General features: G+C 47.4%; 1 protein-coding gene across 3 annotated transcripts in view; it reads right to left on the bottom strand.

The window, feature by feature from the left end:
• Positions 1–15,830, bottom strand: part of SMARCAL1 (SWI/SNF related, matrix associated, actin dependent regulator of chromatin, subfamily a like 1) — a 49,941-nt gene that overhangs the window by 13,202 nt on the left and 20,909 nt on the right. For all 3 annotated transcript variants that reach the window (XM_040986484.1, XM_040986487.1, XM_040986486.1), the window contains 2 exons: positions 6,243–6,383; positions 3,798–4,016 (listed from right to left, as the gene is read on the bottom strand). In XM_040986484.1, coding sequence (XP_040842418.1) covers positions 3,798–4,016; positions 6,243–6,383 — 360 coding nt within the window. The remainder of the gene's footprint in view (positions 1–3,797; positions 4,017–6,242; positions 6,384–15,830) is intronic.

Raw genomic sequence — 15,830 nt, 5'->3', positions numbered from 1 at the left:
AAAGCAGAAGCACTGCTGGCTGCCGGTCTCCCAGTGCGGGGCTGAGCTGATCCCACTGCTGCTGGGAGCTTCACAAATCCCAACCATGAACCACGAGCATCAGGAGGCCCCGCTCCAGCAACTGACTCTTCTGCTCACTCTGGCTGGGCCACCTGCACACTGGACTCTGCTCTTGTCCTCAGAGGTAGCATCCTGTCCACTCTGTCAGTGCCGAGGACTGCTGAAAGACCCAGGACACAGGAGCGCTCTCTGGTCAGGCACCTGGGAATAGCTTCACTGTGCACACCAAATCCATACTCTATACAAACAAAACCTCTGTCCAACTTGATTTTTTGCCCCCTTCTCTTTCTACTTTTTTTTAAAAAGAGATATTTATTTACTTCAAAGGCAGAATAAGAGATACAGAAAGAGGGAGAGCTAAAGAGAAAGACCTTTTCTGTGTTGGTTCACTCCCCACATGGTCACAGCAACCAGGCTAGGCTGAAGCCAGGAGTCTGGAATTCATATATCCATTTTCTCATTTAACAAGCAAGACTGCTATGAGGAAGGTACCATTATCCCCATGACATGGATGAGTAAACTGAGGGAAAAAAAAAAGCCAAGTGCTTTTACCTGTCTCACTGCTTGCACCAAACAGCAGAACCAGAGCTGGTAGCACAAGAGTAGGCTGTGGCTGCTCTACTTCTCGTACAACTTCCTGCTAATGGCCTGGGAGAGGCAGCGGAGGATGGCCCGGGGATCTGGACCCCTGCCATCCGTGTGAGAGAAAGAAGCTCCTGGCTTTGGCCTAACAGCCCATGCGTTGCAGCCATCTAGAGAATAAACCGACAGATGGAAGAGCTTGCTCTTGCTTTCTCTCTCTCTTTCTGCTCCGCTCCTTCCATCCCTCTAATCCCCCCTACTCCTTTTTCTCTGTAACTCTGACTTTCAAATAAATAAGTATTGTTTTAAAATTAAAAAAACAAAAACAAGTGTAGGCTGCGGAACCCAAGCATCTGAACCTAGGTCACCATGGTGGGAAAAAATGACTTCACATACATACATAAAGCACCATGCCTGCACTAAGCACACGTTCTGTAGCTATTACTCATTAGTAGTACTTCTGCTTCCTTTTCAGATTTTATTCAGTAGAAATCTGTTGTATTTTTAAAGTGGGGGGAAAAAATGAAAAGTTTTATCCTGGAAAAAATAAAATAAAGAAAAAAAACCTCCCTCACACATAATGGTAGACATATTATCATTCAGGAATGATCTTGCTTCTCTTGCTAGTTAGGGGATAGGAAATTTTTAAATAACCTGAATTCTTTGTCCCTATCTCCCTAGACTTTTATTAAATTAGAGCCACTGGAATTTTCAAATTTAGTTCCATGTGCTGGAAAACGGCACGGACTATCAACAGCAAGGGGGAACTGATGTTGCCGCCAGGAGGTGTACATGGGCTTGCTCCACTGTTCCGCTCCTGGTCTTGCTGATCAAAACCACCTGTAGACAAAAGATGATTATAAGCTGCTGTCCTCAGCCTGTGAAGAGCCATCTATTATTTCGGTTGAAAAATGAGGAAAAAAAAAAAAAAAGCTCTCATTATAGGTTTTATTTTATAAATTGGCAGCTTCACCTTGGCTGTCGAGGCTCAGAACATTTTTTTTCTTTCAAAAGTCTTCCTCCAGATGCAAAGGTGCGAAGGAACAAAGAATGAATTCTCGCCAGGTGGGTCAGGAGAGCTTGGCTGGTGCCATAACATGCCAAACTGCAGGGAAATCAGGAACTAAAAAAATCACCATAGATACTGAGGGGAGGGGCTGGTACAATGGCCCAACTGGCTAATCCTTTAGGCACTGGCATTTCATATGGGCATCGGTTCATGTCTGGTTGCTCTACTTCCCATCCTGTTCACTGGTTATAGTCTGAGAAAGCAGTGCAGGATGACCCAAGTCCTTAGAACTCTGTACCTGCATGGGAGACCCTGAGGGGGATCCTGGCACCTGGCTTCAGGTTGGCTCAGCTCCAGCCATTGAGGCCTTTGTAAGGAATTGGGGCGGTGGTGAACCAGCAGACAGAAGACCTTTCTCTCTGTCTCACCTCTCAGTAAATTTGTTTTTCCAATATGCAACTATTAAACAAAAACAAAAACAAAAACCCCAAACTCGAGATGGGGGGAGTCCCTCCCTGTAGATTAAATAATAAACAGTTTCCTTAGCTAACAGAAGCCATGATTCCTCATTTTAACCCTGTCCATCTGGGATCCTCAGCTGGGTAGGGTCTGGAAGGGGTACAAGCAGTCACCCTGTCCAGCTCCAAGCAGGTATGACAGCAATGCTTGCAATCAGATCCATGGCTCAGAAACGCAGCGCCCCTGGGCTTTCGCAGGACAGAGGTCCTGACGGCCCACAGATCCCATGTGCTCCTTCCACTAGATCGTCCATTACGACACAGAAGGGCATCAAGTGTGTGAGGACCTACTAAGAGAAAGAATTTAGCATCTGGCTTCAGCAGGACACTGTCGCACTGCCATGTCACTTGGGGAGTGAACCAGCAGAATATCTTTCACTGTCTAGCTCCTCTCTGTATATCTGCCTTTCCAATAAAAATACGAAATAAATCTCAAAAAAAAAAATCAAATTTGCAAACATTAAAAAAAAACATTAAAGAGAAGTTAAAACAAGAAAAAAAAATCCCTCATTCTTTCCATTTTCATCCTGGAAGTGAGAAGAAGCTGATCAAGGGAGACTGGAGTGACGGGGTATGTTGCCCCTGCTCAGGCCTGATTCCATGACACCCTCACTGTGCAACTGGGAGCACTCCCTGGCAAACGCACCATGTCTGACAGCCGCGCTCCCCCTGCCTTTCCAGATGAATCTATAGAGATGAAACACGGGCTGACAACGGGCTGGGACGTCCTCCGTCCCACCCCTGCTTCTTCAAAGTTACCAACCACCACACATTCTGTCTCTTGTCAGTGTTATTTATTTTGTAATCTCCCAGAAGGTTGAAATGTCATCTCCAGCTAAGTTTTTTATATGGGATGATATCAAGCCCAGATAATGCTTTATCATAATGTCAAAAAACACAGATGACTCTTATTTTCTTAGCAGAGAAAATTACAGAATTGATCCCATGGGGTCAGAAACAGAGCTAGTGTGTTTTACTTTTATAGCACCATGTACAGCCTGTCACTGAAGGGTTCTGAAAGCGGAGACAGCCTGAACTAGAAGAGCAAGGGACCTGGCTCCAGCCTTAGCTCTTTCATGGAGCAGGAAGACCCCGTCTATGTGCCCCTGCAGTGGGCCTCAGTCCCCCTCTCTGGAGAGGGTGCCCATCACAAATGGCTACAGAGAAGCTAAAGAGGGCCTGAGGGTCTGTGTTGCTTCATCTGTGTCCACTTGCCCTTGTGGCTGACACACATGACATGGCATGGTTTGAGGGTTCATGAAAGTACTGGATATGTCCAGGACTGATTTCCTAACAGTGGTTCCTAGCCTGGGGAGTTCTCAACCATATACTAGGCATTTTAATATCCCTCGTGGGGCTTATACTATCCATTACCATCCTGCGCCTGTCCTAGGGCTCCTGGCACAGTCACTCGCCAGCAATGCTCTGGACAAGCTAACATCCCAAATCAAAGGCATCTGAAATGCAGCACGGAGGCTCAGGGACAGAAATGGGCCTGCCACCGTCACCACTGCCCAGGGAACTGGGAAGAAGGCTACAGGTGGGCAGGTCTCAGTAACCCACACCATTTCTGCGGGGTCCCTCACAGGAAGAACACCTTCCAGAGCTCACTCCAAGCATAGACTCACAGTTTTGTTCTTGGTGGTCATTTCTTGGGCCGCGGCGTCCAGGGCAGCCTTGGCCTTGGCGTTGATCCTTCCCGGGACAACCAGCACCATCTTGCGCTGCTTGGCGGGGAGCTGGGACAGGACGTCGGCTTTGAGGCGCCGCAGCATGATGGCCTCCTCCAGCAGCAGCTTCAGCTCTCCCAGGTTGGAGGAGCCGGAGTAATCCCAGCCCCACGGCAGCTGCGGGGAACAGATGCAGCCCCGTTACTCCCCTCACAGGGCCAAGGCCAGCCAGGCGCTGGGCTCTGGGCTGGGTTGTTTTTACACTGTCCCCTGCCTTTGTTCACAGGGCTCTGAGTGACTTTACAAAGACATGGAGCCCCCAGATAAGGAAAGAAAAGAGAAACAGGTCAGGAATAAAACTAGGGGATAGAACAAAATCAGAGCATCACTTGGCCTAGCATTCTACAGGTTGGTAGTACGCTTTCCAAGAGCACGTGTCAAAAGGCGAGCAATGTGGTGGTTATTTCATTCAAAAACAAACTTGCTGGACTCTTCCTGTATGCCATACAGAGAAATGAATTTTCCCCAAGGTGTCGCTTATTGCTTGAAGAATAGCATCAGCGATGCCTTGACTTGATGAGGTTTACAGGGGAACTCACAGACCCAACTCACAGCGGGGGTCCCACTAGCTCAGCCAAGTGCCATGTCGTAACAGCCAACTGCAGTGTTGCTGTTGATGGCCGGGGCTGGTCGGTAACCTCCGTGGTTTCCGGAGTCCTGCAGAAGAACCAGGGGCCCAGCACACCCGTGGCTGTGCCTTTCTGGCTGCCTCACCTCGAGGGCAGGCAGGGGCTATTTTGGAGGGTTGGAGGGCCTAGCCCGGCCCTGGAGATGGGCCCATGTCCCACAGACCTGCACTGCCTTGAGAACGGGATGATCAAAGGCAGAGAGGACGACAACCCAATGCTGGTTCTTTCCAACAACATCCCTGAACCCGACCTGCCACTCCTCACAGAGGCTCTCAGCCAGCCAGAGGGCTGCCAACGAGCTCAGTAGGGGCGCCTTCTGCAGCAGCTTCCCTCAACGCACAGACAACTTTCCACAAAGCAGCTCTGACTTGAGGACTGCATTAAACGAAAACCGTGCTGGGAACGAGTGGGCATTATGATTAATTTGGATATCATGTCCCTACAGTCTAGGATGACTAGTCAGTTCTTCAAAGCCCAGTCATACCAAAGATTTAAAATGGGATGCTGACATAACAGCAATTCAACAAGCTTAGATTAAAAACACAGTGTGCCTCTGGCACTCAGCCAGGAGGAGAGAAAGCCAAGAAGCAGAAAAGGCACTATCTGTGAAGGCAGGTGTTGGGCAGGAGCAGTAATAAGCACAGCAAAGAACTCAAGGATGATGCCCTTGGTGGAAGACAACTGGGGGGAGGTGGTCTCCAAGACTGGAAACACAAGATGAGGGGCAGTAAAGGCTGTGCCTTCAGTCGCCAGCCCCTTCCCTCATTGGCTGAGCTGATCTTTTTGCTAAAGTGGATCACTGGCAAATAGAACAGGGAACAAATCCCACATCAAGGACCCTGAGGCATGCTGACAGTGACATGTCATTAATCTGATCTGCAGGAATGTGAATCTCAGATCTGGCTAAAGAAATGTGTGGCTTTCAGGTACATTTAACAGTCAAGAAACTGCCTGCACCTCAAACTCCAGCTAAAAATGATGTGCAATTAACTCTGAGAAGCACTACAATTTCTAAGTACTTTGAATGTTAGTGGATAATTTTAAAGTGCTTGAAAAGTAGTTGACTTGTCTTTTAACAAGTACTTCAAAAGAAGGCAGGACAATTTGCTGACATCATGAACTCGCTTGTTTAGAAGTCAGGTTGTGTGGCTGTGTACCCAGGGTGCCGCTGGACAGGCCAAACAGCCTGTGGGTTCATTTGGCTCTGGGACTGGTGCTTGGGCCAGGGCTCCCCAAGGCTCTGCTCTGCCTTTGTATCCATAGACATGGCTTCTTCTACTCTGACCTCAGGGGCATCCAATGCCCAGCTACCCTCACCCCATCTGGGTCCTCCCATACCTTTGCCTCGCCCCCAGAACCCTTCTCACTGGACGTTGGATGGCAGCTCAACTTTGCTTCTAGAGCTGGGACCCCGGGCGGGAGTGCCAGCTCGGGGAGCTCAACACACCCAGCATTAGCCTCTGATCCCTTTCCTGGAACGATCACAAACACTCAGATTGGCAGGCAGGTGGCGGGGGTGCGGGCTAGGCAGCCAATTTCCATTATACCTTTGAGAATTCAATGGGCAAGAGTTGGGGACAGCTACAACTGATCTTGGCGCATTTTCCTGACTAGTGGCCTTTTGACAGCATTATGGCCAGAGCAGGAGCCGAGATACAGGTGTCAAATCCAAGGGAGGAATAGGGGAATGAAGCAGGGAAAGAACAATGAATACCCGCTTGGCGTCACAATAGCGAAGTCCGAAGGCATGAAACTGAGGGAAGAAAGTTGGCTTGACCGCAATTATCTGCGTGTAGAGTTCCGCTGGCCGGGACATGGCTGGTGTGCCCGACAGTAGGATCACCCTCTTGGCCACCTGGAAGACAAGCAGCCACAGGTCTTCTGAATTGGGAGGGACACAGGGAGTGAACTCAAAACCCCCCAAGAATAGCAGAATCTCCTGGGATGTGGCACAGTCACCTCACATGTACTTGGGCACTCTCACCATTGGCCTTTCTCAAGGTAAAACCACCTTTAAATCCAAGGCAGATACAAATTCTCTAGGTACTGGAGGCCAGCCTGTGTGCTTGACAACCCAGCTCTCCCTACACAGAAGGAAAACCCGAGAAACGACTACCCCTGTGGCAAGAACCAAGTGGTGCTGCTGAGTCATCTCCTGGGGCCGACACAGTGGAGAATGGCCCAAGTCCACGGGACCCAGTGCTCACGTGGGAGATCTGGAAGAAGCTCCTAGCTGCTGGCTTTGGACTGGCCTAAACCTGGCCATTGTGGCCATTTGAGGAATGAACCAGCAGAAGAAAGATCTCTCTGTCAGTCTCTCTGTAACTCCGCCTTTCAAATAAAAATAAATCTTTAAAAAAAATAAAGCTCAAGTATTTTTCTTCAAGTCTCTGTTGCTTCCATGATACCGTCTGCCAGCCTGTATCCTGGCATGTAAGACAGGACATTAAATTCTATCTTTTCTCGGCTGTCTAGAAACAGCTTGTTAACCACTGTAACCTTGACTTAATGACAGTAATAGAAGCAAATCATTGGAAGGAAATCACCTAGGAGAGAAAATTAGCCTTTTACATGGATACACTGCCTCATAAAAATAAATAAACAAGTATGTAGCAGTGGGAAGAAAAATGACTCCTCATGAATATATAAAACATACAGCGCCCGTGCCCGGTCAGCACCCCCAATTCCTAATTCCACCATCATGGGAGAGCTGTGAATTTCTCCAGCTGTAATTTTCCGCAGTCCAATTACCCAGGCCTTCTAATATCCTGCACCGTTTCACACAGAGTCATTACATTAACAATGAGCTTTTTGAACGATGTCTGTAGCAGCTCTTGCATTGACTTAGGACCAGTCCAATGAAAACAGGCAAAATGAAAAGTTTTATCAACAAGAGATGATCTGCCTGTCACCCCCAACCTGTTCCCTGCATTACTGTGCTTGGGCACAGCAGCACATGGACCATGGGATGGAAGTTAGCTGGGGACTTCTAATAAATATTTACAGGATGCAGTTAATACTTTGTCAGTTCTCCCATCCCCCGCCCAGGCTAGACAGTGAGAGGAGAATTGCAAATGAACAAGCAGAGATGGCATTACAGGAGTAGGCCAGCACTGAAAAGAAACCAGAATGGCATCCCATCCATTATGGAGTGATTTAGACGATTCCCTGCTCAGCCACAACATATCTGCATTGTCACCATTGTCATCTCCAAGACCTCTAATCCACGACCAGCCCAAACAAGTCACATGACTTCTTTGTCTCCACATCTGAGAACTTTCAGGTCCAGAAAATATGAATGCATACAATGACTCAAATCAACACAAAGCAGAACACTTTACAGTTTGCTTCTCCGGCTAAGAAAAAAAAAAGTGACATTCAAGACAGCTACCATGGGACAGTATAAGGAAATGACTTTTATTTGGTGTTGGAGAGAATGATTCATGGGGCTGGAGTCAGTGCTTGGCATGCCAATCCTCCACCTGTGGCACTGGCATCCCACATGGGAACCGGTTCTGGGCTCGGCTGCTCCACTTCCCATCCAGCCCCCTGCTTATGGCTTGCTGAAACAGTGGAGGATGGCTCAAGCCTGTGGGCTCCTACACCCACACAGAAGACCTGGAAGAAGCTCATGGCTTTGGGCCAGCCCAGCTCTGGCTGCTGAGGCCATTTGGGGAGTGAACCAGCAGATGAAGGATCTTTCCTCTTCTCCTTTTCTCCTTCTTTCTGACACTGTCTTTCAAGTACAATAAAGCTTTCAAGTACTATATATATATACACACACTTTATTATATATTATAATATTATATATATAAAATATATACAAATATTTTAACATATTATATATGTATATAAACTATATAATTGACAGGGGCAGACACTGCTGGCAGCAGAGCATTTTGCCCACGGGCTGGCTGTGGAGTAGTCCTGCTGCATGGCTCACTGCAGGAAAAGCTGGCACACATAACGTGTCAGGGAGAATCCAAGGTGCTAATTCCGAGCAGATAACCTACACGGATTTTAAAATCTGAATCCAGAGAAGGCCTGCTAGAGAAAAGAGTGAAGTTGTTAAGTTGTTTTAAGGTCACACCAGAGCTAGTCCAGGAACATTCCACTCGTTTCCAGTATCATTATTTTCCCTCAACAGAGCTTTACTGAATTATTCTAATTGGCAGTATCTGACCAAGACCTTCAGACCAGAAAAAAACCCAAGTTACATACAACTCAGTCCCAGTTCTTATACCGAGTATTATTCCTAGTGGTACTTTAAATGGATTTAATGGAATATATCCAATTCAGCAAGACATGGAGAAGGCAAGTGACATCAAAGAGAAGGCCAAGTTCACACCACCCAGGTGTTCAGCACCCGATGCCCATGACCTAACAACACTGGGGCTCTCTGTTTTAATCTGTTTTGAAGTCAGGACATAAATCTTGAAAAATAAGGAGAGTGGCAAGCACAGTTTGGGGGTAAGTGACCCAAAGTCCACTGATCAAGAACAAACACTGATGCCAGATGCTACCCAAAGGGCAACAAGAGCTTCAACACCTGCAGTTAAACCTAAAGGCAAGCATGAGGAAAGATCCAGAACTGGAGTCTGGGAGAAGATGGAAATGGCATTCTTCATTCCTGAATAGTGCTCCTCATGACAAACAAGACCAAGGTTTGCGGGCATTGCTGTCTGGAGCCACACAGTGACATCAGGTCAGTGTATTTCAGTGTGCCAAAGAGACCAAGCTCTAGTCACAAGTCTGAAAGGTGCTGATCTCATTATTCTGATCCGCAGGGTAGCCATAATAGCTCCAGTGCTCTGATCTCCATAAAATCCAGATGGCACGGTGAAGGGCAGATCTCAGATTAGAAGAGACAGCAAGGGCCCACGGTGGTGGCCTAAAGTCCTTGCCTTGAATGCACCAGGATCTCACATGGACACTGGTTCTAATCCCAGCAGCCCCGCTTCCAATCCAGCTTCCTGCTTGTGGCCGGGGAAAGCAGTCGAGGATGGCCCAGTGCTTTGGGATCCTGCACCAACATGGGAGACCTAGAGGAAGTTCCTGGACCCTGGCTTCAGATTGGTGCAGCTTTGGCTGTTGCGGCCACTTGAGGAATGAATCAATTGAATGGAGGATCTTCCTCTCTCTCCTTCTCTCTGTATATCTGCCTTTCCAATAAAAAGAAATAAATCTTAACAACAAAAAAGAAGAAGAAGAAGGGCCCAGCACGACAGAGTAGTGGTAAAAGTTCTCGCCTTGCACACACCAGAATCCCACATAGTCACTGGTTCTAATCCCAGCGGCCCTGCTTCCCTGCTTGTAGCCTGGGAAAGCAGTCGATGATGGCCCAAAGCCTTGGGACCCTGCACCAACATGGGAGACCCCAAAGAGCTCCTGGCTTTGGATGGGCTCAGCTCCAGCCGTTGCAGGCACTTGGGGAGTGAACCATCGGACAGAAGATCTTCCTCTCTCTCCTTTCCTCTCTGTATATCTGCCTTTCCAATAAAAATAAGTAAAACTTAGAAAAAAAAAAAAAAGAAGAAGAAACAGAAGAACATGACTTTTTTGGTCAAAAAATATCTAAATGTAGGGGCCAGCCTCATGCAGCAAGTTAGGCCTCTGCTCCTAAAGTCAGAATCCCGTATCAGGGTGCTGCTGTTTTACCTCTGATCCAGCTCCCTGTTATTGAGCCTGGGAAAGCAGTGGAAGATGACCCAAAGGCTTGGGCCCCACAACCCAAGTGGGAGATGCAGAGAGAGTTCCAGGCCCTAGCTTTGGCTCAGCCCTGTCTGGGTTATAGTGGCCATCTGGGGAGTGAAATCAGTGAATGGATTTTTCTCTTGCATTGCCTTTCAAAAAAAATTCTTTAAAAAAAAAATCGGATGTATAGTAGCTGTGTAATGGAGACTATCATATCTAGTAACATGTCATTTAACTTCAAGGCATTGTAAATTTCGATTTTTCTTTCTATTGGTGATTTTGTATCATGACTTTTCATTTAAGGGGATGTACAGTAGCTGTGAAATGGAGACTAACATTCAAATGTGAGGATGCAGTGTGGTATGCATTTCTGCTTCCAGACAAAGATGGACTTACAATGAAACTGCTGACTATATCTTGACAATAGGATTCTGGACTCTCTGCTTTTGTCCATGCCCGCAAGGATGGACATATGACTGAGTATGAAGAACTATATGTTAGTAATGATACAGAGGAACTAGGTGTGTGGGGGGGAATTGGGGAGGGTATAAGGGAATAAGGAACTGTATCATAAAATGATAACAATAATAATAAAATGTAAAAAAAATCAAAATTGTATATGAGAACATCTCAGATGATATAATCATAGTTGGGTAAGGTACTGCCATTTTCAACTTCAAAGCATGCAAAAACACCTGTGGATAGACATAGTTAATACAGCACAAATCCTAAAATGAAATACCAAGGTGGGTTTTTTTATGTGGAAAAGATAGATTATTTTACTGTACATATTTTAACACCAGTAATTTCCTTTTCACGTTGGACTCTGAAATGAAAATGGGCAGTTATTCAGAATGACTGGATGCGGGGCGCTTCTCTCACCGCCTTATCACACCAGAGAAGAAGGCCGAGTCCACAGGCTGACATCTCTCTCAGTGGCAGCAGGGCCGGGCTTTCTGCTCCATGCTTCCACGGGCATGAAGACACGCCACGTCGGAGGTATCGGCCAAAGCCGGGTTACGATCCCCCAACAGGAAATGGACCACACAGATTTGAATAATTATATAACAGAATGCTACTTTTAAAGTTTACTTATTTTGATTTACTTGAAAGGCAGAAAGACATGGAACACATTTCCACCTGCTAGCTCACTACCCAAACGCCCACAGGGGCCAGACCAGACCCAGGAGCTGGGACTCCCTCTCCTTCCTGGGTGGAAGGGAATGAAGTCTCTGAACCATCACGAGCTGCATTCCCAGGTGCCAACTAGCAGGAAGGCAAACCCACAGTGGAGGCAGCACTCGTTTCTAGGCACTTGGATGTAAGCATCTCAAGTGGCGCCTTAACCGGCTGCACCACAACAAATGACTTGGGAATGCTATTTGTAAGAATGAGGGCAGAGTCATTCGGAATGAAATGGAGTGACTTTCAAAACACATGAAGGGAAAAGGGCGGGCGGACAGAACACTCTACAGAAGCAGCAAGGAAACACACAGAAGTGTACTTACAGGGGAGTGAGCTACCTTACGGAAGTGAACCTGAAAACGTGCCTTGGGGACAGACAGCACGGCTCTGGGGCCCCGGGCTGAGAGGAAGGCCTGCTGCTGGCTGGTCACCTTTTATCATCTATTTAAGAAAAAGGAAACGGAGAAAGCTCACGCCATGGGCCACTACTTCATCCAGCCAGGCAATACACACACAAAAAGCACTCCTCTTCACAGAAACAGAACCCGCTAGTATTACGGAGAGAGGCAAGACTTTGGGATCTTTCCCTTTTAAAGCTGACTTAATTTGTCATTATAGTGTGGTAACAGTACACTAAGTCTAGATAGGCAAAACACACACTAAACAAACCAACCAACCCAAACTCAGCGGTCAAGAGTGCACTGCGGGAATCACATGGAAAAGAAAGAGTTCCCGACACAACCCAGGGGGGAACAAAGTGGCGGTCAGGACTGGCCAGACTGGACAGCACGAGCTTCTAGCAAAGCACGAAATGAAAACTGACACAGCGCCCAGCGCAGTAGCCTAGTGGCTAAAGTCCTCACCTTGCACGTGCCAGGATCCCATGGGGTCCAGTTCGTATCCGGCTCCCTGCTTGTGGCCTGGGAAGGTGATTGAGGATGGCCCAGGGACTTGGGACCTTGCACCCACATGGGTGAACTAGAAGAGGCGCCTGGCTTTGGATTGGCTCAACTCCAGCCGTTGTGGCTTCATGGGGAATGAGCCAACAGATGGACGATCTTTCTCTTTGCTGCTTCTTTCTGTGTATATGTCTTTCCAATAAAAATAAATATATTTAAAAATTAAATAAACTTGGTTCGGGCCTTGGAGCTGATTCTGTGAAGTCAAATGCCAGAACCACCTGGAGACTGCATAATCTGGGAGTGGGTGTGGCCTAGTAGGGAAATAGTGGGCACCTCCCTCAGGGTTACCACCGTCACTGGACAGCACGAAAACCAGGCTAGGAGCAGGGGTGGCTAGACAGAAAGGCACCTGCCAGTAGGTGTATGGGCTGGATAGTAGGTTGGTTGGGTTGAACTAGGCTTCAATGTCCATTGACGTGTGCAAGAGCTAAGTGGGATGTGGGACAGACTGGACAAGCCTGCGGTGCATACTGGCAAGCATGGGAACCAGGGTAGGGGGCAGAACTGGTAGGGGTTTTAGGGAGTCGCCCCAACTAGGCTGCAGCTCCAACTGGTGTGCATGAAGACCGAGTATGAAGTGGGTAGGATCGAGCTGGACTACAACACCTATTGGTTCACGAGAAAGACGGGACTGGAAACCGAACGGACCCAGCAATCGCAATGACTAGCATTTGCATAAGCTGATTGGTGTGACGAAAGGTGTTGGAGTCTGGACTAGCAAACTCACGCAAGAATCAGATCTGGGATCAACTCAGATGAAGTTTCTTTGGATATCTCTCCAACTGAACTGCTGATCTTGGAACCCCAACCATCAAGAGACTGTCAGCCAGTGGACTCTGAATAGGTTTCATTGCAGTTGGGACGGTGAGATGGGCAGCAATCCAGAACTGATGAACTATCAAAACTGTTTGAGCAGGACCCTTGGAGCGCGCCTCATGTTGGGGATAGGGGATGGGTGAGAGGTTGGGTGGGGTATTTCCCTTTGTTACTCGCCTAACCCCAGATTCAGGGAAAAATGATTATATTAGTGTGGAAACAATGATATTGCCCACTTTCACCCCCTAGCCCTTGACCCTTTGTACCCTAATCAACTAAGATTATTAAAATTAAAAAAAAAGAATGAAGGAAATAGATAAATAAATAAATAAACTTCTAAAAAGGAAAGTTGATGGGTCTGATGCAGTAGGATAGTGGCTAAAGTCCTCGCCTTGCACGTGCCAGGATTCCCTAAGGGCACTGTTTCATGTCCCGGCGGCCCCACTTCCCGTCCAGCTCCCTGCTTGAGGCCTGGGAAAGCAGTTCAGGACGGCCCAAAGCCTTGGAAGAGACTCCAGGTTCCTGGCTTCTGATTGGCTCAGCTCCAGCCATTGCAGCCACTTGGGGAGTGAATCATCAGAGGGAAGATCTTCCTCTCTCTCTCCTTCTCTCTGTATATCTGACTTTCCAATAAAAAAAAATAAAATAAAGAAAACTGACACAGCAGTTCCAAGTGTAGAAATCTGTTCTGATGGTGTAATCATGCAAGGTACACATCAGTATTCAGTTATTCGCTTGTAGAATTATTTACAGTTGTAAAAGGGGAAGCAGCCCAGTGCCTGTTCCCAGGGCTAAAGGATGAGCTAACAGAGCGCTCCCATGGTCAGGAAACTGTGATCCAGTGTTGTAACTGACAGGTTAGAAAAACATCTGTTGCCCAGGGTTTCTTCAACAGCACAGAGTTAACTTCGTTCTTTACAGCATCTGGTCTTGCTTGTTTGCATACAGTCACATATAAAACTACGAACACCTTGCTCAGTAGCCCGAGCAAGCATCTTGTGGGGGACAAGAAAGATGCCGCTTCCCAGGAGATAATGGCACCAGTTTCTTACAACCACACCCTTTAGATGCTAATTGCTGTTGCCAAATGCAAAACCCACAGATTCCGGAGAGGACCGAGGCCCTGCTCTCTCCCACACTGCACCACAAAGTCTAACAGGCTCATCAGGCATCTTTCTGAAAGTATCAGAACACAGTTCTAAAAGATGGACATATTAGAGGAACGATCAAGTGGTATGAAATTAGGCCCTGATGTGGCTTTTCAAAGACATCCTTGACTTCCTCCCGATTATCCTCTTATTCCAAAAACATTCAGGTTACTTCCCCCAGTGTACTCGTACTTAGATCAGTGTCTCTCCAGATGGGCGGGGCAGTAGGAGATGGGCAGGGAGTAACTGGTCACCTCCAGGGCACACTTGGCAACATTTGGAGACAGCTTCGCTAAGCACAACCGGGAGGAACTATGGGCATTCGGTGGGTAGAGGCCAAGGATGCTCTCAGACATCCTACAGGGGCCAGGACAGCTCCCCACAGCGAGGAATCATCTGGCCTGAAACGTCACTAAGGCTAGGGCTGGGATATCCCAATCTAGATGGAAAACAGAGCTGAGAGAGGAGAGGTTCAGCTAACGGAACAGCATAAGGTGCCCCACCTAACGCCTTCACCACAGTCCCGCCCCAGTCCGGCGCTCCGTGCAGTCAACTGGACAGAAGACAGCAGCCTCAAGACCGGTGACGGCAGGCCAGGCTTACACGGTCTGGCTTTAAAATATTAATGCACTCAGATGCTACAGCAACTACAGACTCCAACACACCAGTTAGTGGTATGAAGGTATGTTTTAAGCTTGCCACTCTGAAATACAGCCAAGATAAAGAGGAACTGGCTGGGAAGCATGGATCTTAGGCCCCAGCACACAGGCAGCCACCTGACACTACAAAGCTTTCGTAGTCTAATGTTAACGATGCAATCTATTTATTGAGCAATTTCTTTTGTCTCAACAATCGGGGTGCAGATATCCTTTTAGTTATGGCTGTAGTATCAGGTCCACAGTACAAAGACCTACTAACATTTTTTTCTAAATAAAGTACATATAAAAGTCTTCCAAAAGAAGGGTCACCATCCTAGGAAAACCAGTTCATTTAAGTTGGGTCCCCAAGTGGCTAGTGACACACAAATATTTATAGGTAATACTGGCAGAGCATCAAGCTTTTTGAGTAAAGGACTTTGCTTTTTGATGTAGGGCCTGTGACACAAGCCTGTCCTGGAAGAGGTATTATAGTACTGCTGGTCCTAAAAATATTAAACTTTTAATGTAAAACACAAGTACCAAACCACACTGACATTTAGCATATTTGTTCTGCTGAGTTTGGATAAAAAGTTAAACCTTCTTATTGTATCTTTTTCCTCAAAGATTTAATGTATTTATTTGAAGGCAAAGTGAGAGAGAGAGAGATCTTCCACTTGCTGGTTCACTCCCTAACACCCACAGGAGCCACAACTCCGGCCAGGTCTCGCACATGACTGCTGGGAACCCAGGGAGCTGGGCCACCTCTGCTACTCAGGGTGCATGTTAGCAGGAAGCTGGGCAGGGAGTGGAGGCGGGACTGGATCCCAGGCACTCTGCTACGGCAGCAGCTTAAGCACTG

This window comes from Ochotona curzoniae, unplaced genomic scaffold (genome assembly GCF_017591425.1).
Source record: "Ochotona curzoniae isolate NIBS_2020 unplaced genomic scaffold, NIBS_Ocur_1.0 contig_4514, whole genome shotgun sequence".
Lineage (NCBI taxonomy): Eukaryota > Metazoa > Chordata > Mammalia > Lagomorpha > Ochotonidae > Ochotona > Ochotona curzoniae.
The sequence above is the reverse complement of the archived record's forward strand: the minus strand, read 5'-3'. Positions and strand labels throughout refer to the sequence as shown.